The sequence below is a fragment of the Erpetoichthys calabaricus genome, chromosome 6 (genome assembly GCF_900747795.2).
Source record: "Erpetoichthys calabaricus chromosome 6, fErpCal1.3, whole genome shotgun sequence".
In the NCBI taxonomy this organism is placed as follows: domain Eukaryota; kingdom Metazoa; phylum Chordata; class Cladistia; order Polypteriformes; family Polypteridae; genus Erpetoichthys; species Erpetoichthys calabaricus.
Window position 1 is genome coordinate 198,355,456 of NC_041399.2, and position 13,239 is coordinate 198,368,694.

Sequence of the window (13,239 nt, forward strand, 5' to 3'; positions counted from 1 at the left end):
GCTCTTCTTCTTCTGCAGAATCTCCTTAGTGTCTGCCCATGCAGTGAAAAACTCTTTTTACAACTCCTTTACTTTCAAGAGATTGTATTTAACCGCATGCTTAGCCAGATAATTCTTATAAATGTACAGTATACACGTATGTAACACACCATAACACGAGGCGTCTCTGGCAGGAGGAGGGCACCGCACGGCAGGTACTGCAGTCATTTCTCACCTTTAACACTTTACATGCTGCAGCAGCAGCTCGCCGTTCCGCGTCCACCTTCTTTGTTCCAAAACCTTCCACTTCAAACTTTTTCGGCCAGTTCACCTGTAGAATGGCCCTCTGCAACATAAAACAGAGGAGTCACTTAAATTACATTGGGACTGACTAAAATTAACCAACACTTCCATACGGATAATCACGAGCACTTCCATGCTTGTGATCATGCTTCCATCATGTGTCTCTCATACAGTTATTTGCTTAGCAGATGCTTATATCCAAAGCAACTTACAAAAAAGGCCAACATAATCAAGCAACATCAACCTGGGAGATTATCTGGGATTAAGTGTTACACGACAGGTTACAAAATTGATCACCACAAGTGAAGCTAATTTAGACAGAAATTCACCAAACAAAAGAGTCTTCAGGTGCTTCTTAAACACACTGAGGGGAGTCAGAATTTTAAATGGAGGTGGGCAGTTTGTTCCACCAGCTAAGAGCTACACTAGAAGAGTCCTGATTGAGACTCGATGTCACACAGAGGTGACATCATCATACACTGTTCATCAGCAGACCCGCGTGGTCGAGAAGGAGCAGAGGGTGCGACAAGTCTGACTCCATATACAGAAGTGATGAGCTGCTAATTACTCTATAGGAAAACATCAAGGATTTGAGCTGAAGACGTGCCGCTACACTAACCTCCAGTTCAATTCTGACTAACATTTTTTATTTTTCCAAACATTATAAAGTCATCAGCAAGAAATAAGCCACAATGAGAACTCACCTTGATGCTGCCTTCAGTACAGTTGTACACAATCTGCTCCTTAACATCAGAGGTGCCCAGGGCCCGAGAAATCACATTGTGCAGAAGACTCTTGGGGTGTGGAAACTCCTTCAGATGGTCCTTGCGCACTAAGAGCAAAAGTTACAAAAGAAACAAGTTTTAGATTAAAATTTTTAGTCAAAGATTCTGGGCCAAAATACAACGATGAGCACATGTTCGCCTTTTCATGACTGTCAGTAGCAGACGGAAAATGATGGAAATGATGCCTTAAGAGCCCACAAAAATTACAATACATTACATGTAAAGTGTGTGTGTGAAGAAAGGGGAGTTTATGAGAGGCTGTCCAGCAACATTACAGCTAAAAGAAATAAACACGGCATCCAAAATTGCAATCAAACCCTTTAAGGTTATAATTTACTAAAATGACCTGCTTAGTGAGTGTCTTTCTAAATATGTACTGTCATGTGAAAAAGTAAGTACACCCCATGACTTTTTCTTTAAAAATATGTGGAGACACCAAAGTTTAATTTTTATTCAAACAGTATCTTTAAATAAACGTGCTGTAATAAAAAAAAAAAACACACTAATAACTTGACTTTGTAATAATTTATTCACTATAAAATCAACAGATATTCTATTTGTCTATAGAAAAAATTAAATAGACCATCAGCCTTTCCTTCAACTGTCCAGCAGTCTCTGATATTGACTGGGAGAAAGTTTATTCCACTCGGTCACATATATCTTTTTCAGCTCTGCGATGTCTGAGGAGTGTCTTGTGCTCACAGCATCCTGATGGGATTCAGACACGGACTTTGACTTGGCCATTCCAGAACCCTCCATTTCTTTCTCTTTAGAATTTACTGATATGTTTTGGATCATTGGCATGTTGCAGGGTCCACTGTCATGTGAGCTTTAACCTTCTAACAGGTGGTCTCACATTATTCTCAAACAACCTCTGATACAAAGAAGAGTTCATAGTGGGCTCTGTGACCTGCCCAGCTCCAAAGCAGAACACTTCCATCAGCATATTACACAGATAGATAGATAGATAGATAGATAGATAGATAGATAGATAGATAGATAGATAGATAGATAGATAGATAGATAGATAGATAGATAGATAGATAGATAGATAGATAGATAGATAGATAGATAGATAGAATGTGAAAGGCATTTTTGACTCCACTTTTAATGCATTTAGTTATTTATCAGACAGACAGACAGATCTATATTTGTCACCAAGTGGAAATCTGTCTTGTAACAGAAGCTCATTAAAATAAATAAGCAGACAGATATGTAAATAAATAGACAGAGGCACACACTATAGTCTGAACACTCACCAGAATGACAAACAATGAAAAAATTCAGAAAAAAAAACATCTGACTTGTCTGTCACTGTCACAGCGAGGCATTATGCAGGCGTATTACCGTTGGTATAAGTAAGACCCCATAGCACTGCCTGACACACTTCTGCTGAGGGATTCGCTGGCTGAAAGTCCTCAGCGTTAGTGTGTCAGTGAGAGGATGTGCAGCATGGCTCATAAAGACCACTTTGTATTTTGTGTTGGGCGCCCTTCCTATCTATTTCTTCTGGTCAAATGCTGCTTTTGGTTTTTAATGAAAATGTCTTTTGTTAACATGGCCAGGCAGGCCTAACTTTATCTTGTCTGCCCACAGCATTTTATTCCAAACATCCTGGTCTTTGCTTAGGTCTTCTTGGGCTAACTTTACTGTCCAGAAAGAACATCTGAGCAAGACTAAAGGTTTCCTTGGCACACCTTCCACAATGATCTGAACTGAGTTGCCTCTTTCAAATGGTAGACAAGTGCACTTTGACATCAGCAGCAGTAAGAGCTACCTGTAGGTCCTGTGATGAAATTCAGGGCTCTTTAGAGACTTCTCCCAGCTTCTTGTGTTCTGCTCAAGGACCAAACCTCCTGGGGCAGCCTGGCTTGGACAATTTTGCAAATGTTCTCTACTTGTAGATGATTTTCAGAGAGTGGAATGGAAGATTTCCAGTTCTTTGAAGATCTTTCTAAATCCCTTCCCAGATGAATAGGAATCTATATCTTCTTTCAAAGAGCTCTTTCAATCAGACATGGAGATTAAATAAACAAATCACCAACAAGGGCAAACAAAACTAAAAGTGTAAGTTTAAATAAGATAGCATCAGACAAGATCCTCCCTAATGATGCTCTAATTTTTGGTATTTGGTGAAGTGATAAATGTAGGGGTGGACTTGCTTTTTCCACATTAGTACCAACAAAGCTTGCCAGTCCAAACTACTTAATTCCTCCAAAATAAAATCAAGTCAAGTTTTGAAGGTCCCTGATGTCCTGCTGTCTACCACACTACATGGTAGCCAATTCCATGAGTCTATGATTCTCTGTGTGAAGAAAAATATGTTTGGGCAAAAATTACCAGTAACACATTTCCAACTGTGTCCTCATGTTTGTGATGAACTCATTTTAAAGTCACAGTCTCGACCCACTGGACTAATTCCCTTCGTAATTTTAAACACTTCAGTCAGGTCTCCTCTTAATCTTTTTTTGTTTAAACTGTAAAGGCTCAGCTCTTTTAATCTTTCCTCACAACTCATCCCCTGTAGCCCTGGAATCAGGTCAGTTGCTCCTCTCTGGATTACTCCAGATGAGGCCTCACCAGTGTGTTATAAAGCTTGAGCAGAACCTCCTGCGACTTGTACTCCACACATCAAGGTGCTATATAACCTGACATTGTGTTTGCCTTCTTAATGCTGTCTGGAAGTCGATAGCTTAGAGTTCACTACGACTCCTGAGTCCTTCTCATAAAGTGTGCTCTTGATTTTCAGACCTCCCATTGTGTATTCAAACCTAACATTTTTACTTCCTATGTGTAATTCTTTACATTTAATGACATTAAATTTAATCTGCCACAAATCTGCCCAAGTCTGTATGCTATCCAAGTCTCTCTGTAATGATTTGACGTATTCTTGATTAACTGCCAATCCACCTATCATCTTAACAAGCTTGTTACTTATATTCCTATCCAAATAATTTATTTGTATATATTTATATTAAACACAGCAGCGGCCCCAGCACTGATCCCTGAGGGACACCACTCTTAACATCAGGTCAGCCAATTCTGAAACAGCTCTCTTCACACCATCACCCTCTGTCTGCTTCTTGTGTCTGAGCCAGTTCTGCACCCATCTACAAACATCACCCTGAACTCCCACTTCTTTTCGTTTGATGCCCAACCTCTCACGTGGCACCTCATAAAATGCTTTCTTAAAGTCAAGATAAATAATAATGCATGCACCACTCAGATCATATCCTTTGTTTCTTCCTTCTTGTTAGTAAAACATGACTTCTCTCGTCTGCATCAATTTGCATTTATGTTTATTCAATATAATACAATGGACTGCAAAATGTAAATGTTACATGATTTTTGTTATGTCACCTTTACCTAAAGATACTGTTTGAATGAAGATCGACCCTTGATATGTTCAGATATTTTAAAAAATAAAAATCAGTTCATTGGTTATATTTACATTTTCACGCTGTAATTTTGAAAACAAGATGGCTTTTCATTTAGTTCACACAGAGGGTGAGTAAAACAACACTCAGCTAATCGATAATCCTCTCACCTGACGCTTCTGAGATGTCACCTCGCTGCGGTGACTTTGATCGGAATCAAACGGCAGCACTTTAAGAGGGAAGTGCAGCTACCCAAATGCCAGGACACACAGCCCGTCTTTAGAAAATATGAACAAAGATGACATTAATAAAAAAAAAAAGACTTAAAAAAAACTGACAGGACAGTTTTGACCGTCGCAGCCTTTCATCCTGACTTATGATCGACACCTAGCCATCTCGTTACCACACAAGACGCACGCCTCTATCCTGCTTCACGTGCCGACTCACCTCGCTTCATCTCCTTCTTCTCATGCGCACATTCAGTGGCGAGAAGCCGACCGCACCACCTGCGTGGACTCCAAATGCTCTCGCCAAGGACCCCTGAAAATCGCCACAAACGCCACAGAGCCCAACTTGTGCCGGCATGACTGCGCGCTGCCATCTTTACACTGACCTTCGCCTTGGAAACAAGTCCATTTCCGGTTCGTGCGAAAACTTGTTTTCCTGCAGCGGCGCCGTGTGGCCTGGAGAGGAATGACATCTGTGTGCTGACAGCTGGAAGGAGCAAGCGCTGAGTTGAAGTGTAGTTTATTGTTCATTCTAATTGTACCCTCCAAGAGACAAATTTAATCAAATGAATTTATTTCAGGGCTCAAAATCCGGGAAAAGGCACAGTCCTTAAAAGTCATTATAGTAAATAGGAATCCCCCCCAACAACAAAATTGTGGGTTTCAAAATAGCCTACTGTCTGTTCCTGAAAAAATAGATAGATAGATAGATAGATAGATAGATAGATAGATAGATAGATAGATAGATAGATAGATAGATAGATAGATAGATAGATAGATAGATAGATAGATAGATAGATAGATAGATAGATAGATAGATAGATAGATAGATAGATAGATAGATAGATAGATAGATACTTTATTAATCCCAAGGGGAAATTCACATACTCCAGCAGCAGCATACTGATAAAGAACAATATTAAATTAAAGAGTGGTAACAATGCCGATAACAATGACACAATGGTATACAGACAGACAATAACTTTGTATAATGTTAACGTTTACCCCCATGGTGGAATTGATGAGTCCCATAGTGTGGTGGAGGAACGATCTCGTCAGTCTGTCAGTGGAGCAGGACGGTGACAGCAGTCTGTTGCTGAAGCTGCTCCTCTGTCTGGAGATGATACTGTTTAGTGGATGTGGTGGATTTTCCATGATTGACAGGAGCCTGCTGAGCGCCTGTTGCTCTGCCACAGATGTCAAACTGTCCAGCTCCGTGCCAACAATAGAGCCTGCCTTCCTCACCAGTTTGTCCAGACGTGAGACGTCCCTCTTCTTTATGCTGCTTCCCCAGCACTTCACCGTGTAGGAGAGGGCGTTTGCCAAACTGATAGAACATCTGCAGCATCTTATTGCAGATGTTGAAGGACGCCAGCCTTCTAAGGAAGTATAGTCGACTCTGTCCTTTCTTACACAGAGCATCAGTATTGGCAGTCCAGTCCAGTTTATCATCCAGCTGCACTCCCAGGTACTTATAGGTCTGCACCCTCTGCACACGGTCACCTCTGATGATCACGGGGTCCATGAGGGGCCTGGTCCTCGTAAAATCCACCACCAGCTCCTTGGTTTTGCTGGTGTTCAGTTGTAGGTGGTTTGACTCGCACCATTTAACAAAGTCCTTGATAATAGGAAAATAGGATATGTGTGCAAAAGTTTCTTGAATTTGGACCAAGGATGTAGAATTTTATAAAGAAGAAACACACATTCATACCCACTTTAAGCTTTATATTTTAAAGGACAGTTCATTTTAACTTTCTGTTTGTGACTGTCCAAAGATTCCTTTAAATTTTCTCAATTTAGTTTCACCATTTTTGCCAACTCTTCACAAGGAAGCCCCATCCAAAATTATGCTGCTCCCTCAACCCAGTACTGGAATAAAGGGCCTCAGGAACAAAATTATTTCCTTATCACCATGAAAAACACACAACATGAAATCTCACCTCACAGTTCTTGTCTACCAGAATCCACACGCAGTAAAGTCCTTGTAGTTGGGGTATTGAGGAGCAGAGGGAGCAAAGGGTATCAAGTCATCCTGTATATAGTGCCTTATCTATCTATCTATCTATCTATCTATCTATCTATCTATCTATCTATCTATCTATCTATCTATCTATCTATCTACAGTGGTGTGAAAAACTATTTGCCCCCTTCCTGATTTCTTATTCTTTTGCATGTTTGTCACACAAAATGTTTCTGATCATCAAACACATTTAACCATTAGTCAAATATAACACAAGTAAACACAAAATGCAGTTTGTAAATGGTGGTTTTTATTATTTAGGGAGAAAAAAAAATCCAAACCTACATGGCCCTGTGTGAAAAAGTAATTGCCCCCTGAACCTAATAACTGGTTGGGCCACCCTTAGCAGCAATAACTGCAATCAAGTGTTTGCGATAACTTGCAATGAGTCTTTTACAGTGCTCTGGAGGAATTCTGGCCCACTCATCTTTGCAAAATTGTTGTAATTCAGCTTTATTTGAGGGTTTTCTAGCATGAACCACCTTTTTAAGGTCATGCCATAGCATCTCAATTGGATTCAGGTCAGGACTTTGACTAGGCCACTCCAAAGTCTTCATTTTGTTTTTCTTCAGCCATTCAGAGGTGGATTTGCTGGTGTGTTTTGGGTCATTGTCCTGTTGCAGCACCCAAGGTCGCTTCAGCTTGAGTTGACGAACAGATGGCCGGACATTCTCCTTCAGGATTTTTTGGTAGACAGTAGAATTCATGGTTCCATCTATCACAGCAAGCCTTCCAGGTCCTGAAGCAGCAAAACAACCCCAGACCATCACACTACCACCACCATATTTTACTGTTGGTATGATGTTCTTTTTCTGAAATGCTGTGTTCCTTTTACGCCAGATGTAACGGGACATTTGCCTTCCAAAAAGTTCAACTTTTGACTCATCAGTCCACAAGGTATTTTCCCAAAAGTCTTGGCAATCATTGAGATGTTTCTTAGCAAAATTGAGACGAGCCCTAATGTTCTTTTTGCTTAACAGTGGTTTGCGTCTTGGAAATCTGCCATGCAGGCCGTTTTTGCCCAGTCTCTTTCTTATGGTGGAGTCGTGAACACTGACCTTAATTGAGGCAAGTGAGGCCTGCAGTTCTTTAGACGTTGTCCTGGGGTCTTTTGTGACCTCTCGGATGAGTCGTCTCTGCGCTCTTGGGGTAATTTTGGTCGGCCGGCCACTCCTGGGAAGGTTCACCACTGTTCCATGTTTTTGCCATTTGTGGATAATGGCTCTCACTGTGGTTTGCTGGAGTCCCAAAGCTTTAGAAATGGCTTTATAACCTTTACCAGACTGATAGATCTCAATTACTTCTGTTCTCATTTGTTCCTGAATTTCTTTGGATCTTGGCATGATGTCTAGCTTTTGAGGTGCTTTTGGTCTACTTCTCTGTGTCAGGCAGCTCCTATTTAAGTGATTTCTTGATTGAAACAGGTGTGGCAGTAATCAGGCCTGGGGGTGGCTACGGAAATTGAACTCAGGTGTGATACACCACAGTTAGGTTATTTTTTAACAAGGGGGCAATTACTTTTTCACACAGGGCCATGTAGGTTTGGATTTTTTTTCTCCCTAAATAATAAACACCATCATTTAAAAACTGCATTTTGTGTTTACTTGTGTTATATTTGACTAATGGTTAAATGTGTTTGATGATCAGAAACATTTTGTGTGACAAACATGCAAAAGAATAAAAATCAGGAAGGGGGCAAATAGTTTTTCACACCACTGTATCTATCTATCTATCTATCTAATTATATAGTGCCTTTCATATCCTATCTATGCATATATTATATAGTGCTTTTCATATCCTATCTATCTATCTATTAATTATATAGTGCCTTTCATATCCTATCTCTGCATATATTATATAGTGCTTTTCATATCCTATCTATCTATCTATCTATCTATCTATCTATCTATCTATCTATCTATCTATCTATCTATCTATCTATCTATCTATCTATCTATTAATTATATAGTGCCTTTCATATCCTATTTATGTATATATTATATAGTGCTTTTCATATTCTATCTATCTATCTATCTATCTATCTATCTATCTATCTATCTATCTATCTATCTATCTATCTATCTATCTATCTATCTATCTATCTATCTGTCTTATAGTGCCTTTTCTATCCATCTATCTATCTATCATATAGTGCCTTTTCTATCTATCTATCTATCTATCTATCTATCTATCTATCTATCTATCTATCTATTAATTATATAGTGCCTTTCATATCCTATTTATGCATATATTATATAGTGCTTTTCATATTCTATCTATGCATATATTATATAGTGCTTTTCATATTCTATCTATCTATCTATCTATCTATCTATCTATCTATCTATCTATCTATCTATCTATCTATCTATCTATCTATCTATTAATTATATAGTGCCTTTCATATCCTATTTATGCATATATTATATAGTGCTTTTCATATTCTATCTATGCATATATTATATAGTGCTTTTCATATTCTATCTATCTATCTATCTATCTATCTATCTATCTATCTATCTATCTATCTATCTATCTATCTATCTATCTATCTATTAATTATATAGTGCCTTTCATATCCTATTTATGCATATATTATATAGTGCTTTTCATATTCTATCTATCTATCTATCTATCTATCTATCTATCTATCTATCTATCTATCTATCTATCTATCTAATTATATAGTGCCTTTCATATCCTATCTATGCATATATTATATAGTGCTTTTCATATCCTATCTATCTATGTATTAATTATATAGTGCCTTTCATATCCTATCTCTGCATATATTATATAGTGCTTTTCATATCCTATCTATCTATCTATCTATCTATCTATCTATCTATCTATCTATCTATCTATCTATCTATCTATCTATCTATCTATCTATCTATCTATTAATTATATAGTGCCTTTCATATCCTATTTATGCATATATTATATAGTGCTTTTCATATTCTATCTATGCATATATTATATAGTGCTTTTCATATTCTATCTATCTATCTATCTATCTATCTATCTATCTATTAATTATATAGTGCCTTTCATATCCTATTTATGCATATATTATATAGTGCTTTTCATATTCTATCTATCTATCTATCTATCTATCTATCTATCTATCTATCTATCTATCTATCTATCTATCTATCTATCTAATTATATAGTGCCTTTCATATCCTATCTATGCATATATTATATAGTGCTTTTCATATCCTATCTATCTATGTATTAATTATATAGTGCCTTTCATATCCTATCTCTGCATATATTATATAGTGCTTTTCATATCCTATCTATCTATCTATCTATCTATCTATCTATCTATCTATCTATCTATCTATCTATCTATCTATCTATCTATCTATCTATTAATTATATAGTGCCTTTCATATCCTATTTATGCATATATTATATAGTGCTTTTCATATTCTATCTATGCATATATTATATAGTGCTTTTCATATTCTATCTATCTATCTATCTATCTATCTATCTATCTATCTATCTATCTATTAATTATATAGTGCCTTTCATATCCTATTTATGCATATATTATATAGTGCTTTTCATATTCTATCTATCTATCTATTTATCTATCTATCTATCTATCTATCTATCTATCTATCTATCTATCTATCTATCTATCTATCTATTAATTATATAGTGCCTTTCATATCCTATTTATGTATATATTATATAGTGCTTTTCATATTCTATCTATCTATCTATCTATCTATCTATCTATCTATCTATCTATCTTATAGTGCCTTTTCTATCCATCTATCTATCTATCTATCTATCATATAGTGCCTTTTCTATCTATCTATCTATCTATCTATCTATCTATCTATCTATCTATCTATCTATCTATCTATCTATTAATTATATAGTGCCTTTCATATCCTATTTATGCATATATTATATAGTGCTTTTCATATTCTATCTATGCATATATTATATAGTGCTTTTCATATTCTATCTATCTATCTATCTATCTATCTATCTATCTATCTATCTATCTATCTATCTATCTATCTATTTATTAATTATATAGTGCCTTTCATATCCTATTTATGCATATATTATATAGTGCTTTTCATATTCTATCTATCTATCTATCTATCTATCTATCTATCTATCTATCTATCTATCTATCTATCTATCTATCTATCTATTAGTGACTTTCATATCCCATCTATCTCTCTATGAGGTTTCGTGGTCCATCTGTGGTTCGATTGCTCAGGTCTGTCATGGCCGTATCTATGGGTTGCTGGTCAGAGGTACTGGTTTGTGAAGTTGGCTTGTGAGTGTTTCCTGTCTTTAAATTTTTCCTTTTTTTTTACTTTCTCTAATGTGTAGATGTCCATTTGCTGCCTAGAGATTATTTTCCTTGTTGAACCCAGTACTGAAATTGCGGCACGGCCATGAGAAATGCCGCCTGGTTTGCTGCCGCGCGACTTCAAAAACCTAACACACAGGCATGGGGTAAAGTTACTTGTTGATCCAATGATCTCCACTGAGACGTGCGTAGTGGAAGTCGGCAAATTAGTCGGCTGTTAAAAATGTCGGTTCGGCTTCACAAATGAATAAAACTGTTGTTATTTTTCTAAATGATGAGATTTTAATAATACATTTTATTTATACAAGGCGCCTTTCTGAGAACGCAAGGACACCGAACAAACAATAAATAAATAAAAGACACAATTATAAACAACTTAAAACATCAGAAAATCTAAAAATGAAAACCAAACAAAACCACTGTAATCATAAAGAAAAAGTCATTTTGAACAGATGCGTTTTAAGTTTACATTTGAAGAGTGAATATGATTTGATGTTTCTGAGCTCCGCAGGCAATGAATTCCAGAGCTTGGGAGCAGAACGGCTGAAAGCTCTGCTCCTCATGGTGGTTAGACGGGTGAGAGGGACGGTCAGATGGATGGAGGAAGAGGATCTAAGGTTACGGGATGGAATGGCAACATGAAGAAGGTCAGACAGATATGGAGGGGGGAGGTTATGAATGGCCTTAAATGTTAATAGCAGAATCTTAAAATCAATTCGAGACTTAATCGGGAGCCAATGAAGGTGCTGCAAGACCGGAGTAATATGGTGAATAGATGGGGTTCGAGTAATGATGCGAGCTGCGGAATTCTGGACTAACTGAAGCTTATGAAGAGATTTATTAGAGAGACCAAAGAGGAGTGAATTGCAATAGTCGAGAGGAGAAGTAACAAGACTGTGAACAAGAATGGCAGTGGTATGGGGAGTCAGGGAGGGGCAGATGCGATTAATATTACGTAGGTAGAAGTAAGCAGACCGGGTGATGTTATTAATGTGAGATTGGAAAGATAGAATACTGTCGAGGATGACACCCCGACTCTTGACCTGAGGTGATGGGGAAACAACAGAGTTCTCAATAATAAGAGAAAGATTATTGGTTTTGGATAATGATGATTTTGAACCAATGAGGAGAACCTCAGTTTTGTCACCATTTGATTTAAGAAAATTCGAAGAAAACCAGGATTTGATTTTAGCAATGCAGTCAATAAGCAAAGGTGGTGGAAAAGAGGAGGTGGGTTTACTAGCAAGGTAGAGCTGGGTGTCATCAGCATAACAGTGAAAATTAATGTTATATTTACGAAAAATATTGCCAAAGGGAAGAAGGTAAATAATAAAAAGAAGAGGCCCCAGGACAGAGCCCACCGGAAGTAACAGCGGTGGGTTGGGATGTGAAAGTTTTAAGCTGAACAAACGGAGTGCGGCCTGAGAGGTAGGATCTGAACCAATCTAGTGGAGTGTGAGTAATGCCAATCGAAGATAATCTAGTAAGGTGAGTGGTATGACAAATAGTATCAAAGGCCGCACTCAGATCAAGGAGGATGAGAACAGCAATTAACAGTAACTGGAGTCAGCAGCCATAAGGAGATCATTGGTAATTATAACAAGTGCTGTTTCTGTACTATGAAGAGGGCGAAAACCAGACTGGAACTTTTCATATAGATTATTGTGAGATAAGTGGGTGTGAAGTTGGATAGCTACTATTTTTTCAAGAATTTTGGAGATAAAGGTGTAATAAAGACGCTATATAGCACCTGACCCGGCACAGACTGATGCAGGGGCACGTACTTAAATAGAACTTTTATTTTTCTTCAGCCGTGGGGCACGCCTTCCCCGTGTCCCACAGGCCCAACACAGTCCCAAAACACTCTCAAACTAACACAACACTCTTCTCTTCCTTTACCACCACTCCTCCTCAGGCTTAGTCCTCCTCCTCCCGACTCTGGCTCTCCCGAGTGGTGGTGGTTGGCCCTTTTTATACCCCACCCGGAAGCGTTCCAGGTGCTTGACCACCTGGTCCTAATTGCATTTCCGGGTGGGGCTGAAGATTCGACCAGCCGGGCTGCAAACTCCATGCAGCTCCCCCTAGCGGCCAACCAGGCTGTGGAGGACTCCATCTCCCATGGAGCCATGCGCCAGGTTGGGGTATCATCGTCCGCCAGGGAGGCTGCCACCAAGCGTCCCGGGGAACATATTGAAGTGTC

General features: G+C 38.1%; 2 protein-coding genes across 2 annotated transcripts in view; both read right to left on the reverse strand.

Annotated features, from left to right (window-relative positions):
* dhx30 (DEAH (Asp-Glu-Ala-His) box helicase 30) overlaps positions 1-5,052 on the reverse strand; it is a 57,239-nt gene extending 52,187 nt beyond the window's left edge. Inside the window, 3 exon segments of the mRNA XM_051929022.1 lie at positions 215-325; positions 987-1,114; positions 4,892-5,052. Coding sequence (XP_051784982.1) covers positions 215-325; positions 987-1,114; positions 4,892-5,045 — 393 coding nt within the window. The 5' untranslated portion in view covers positions 5,046-5,052.
* Positions 1-13,239, reverse strand: part of LOC114653992 (alanine aminotransferase 2-like) — a 493,749-nt gene that overhangs the window by 461,690 nt on the left and 18,820 nt on the right. The window lies entirely within an intron of this gene.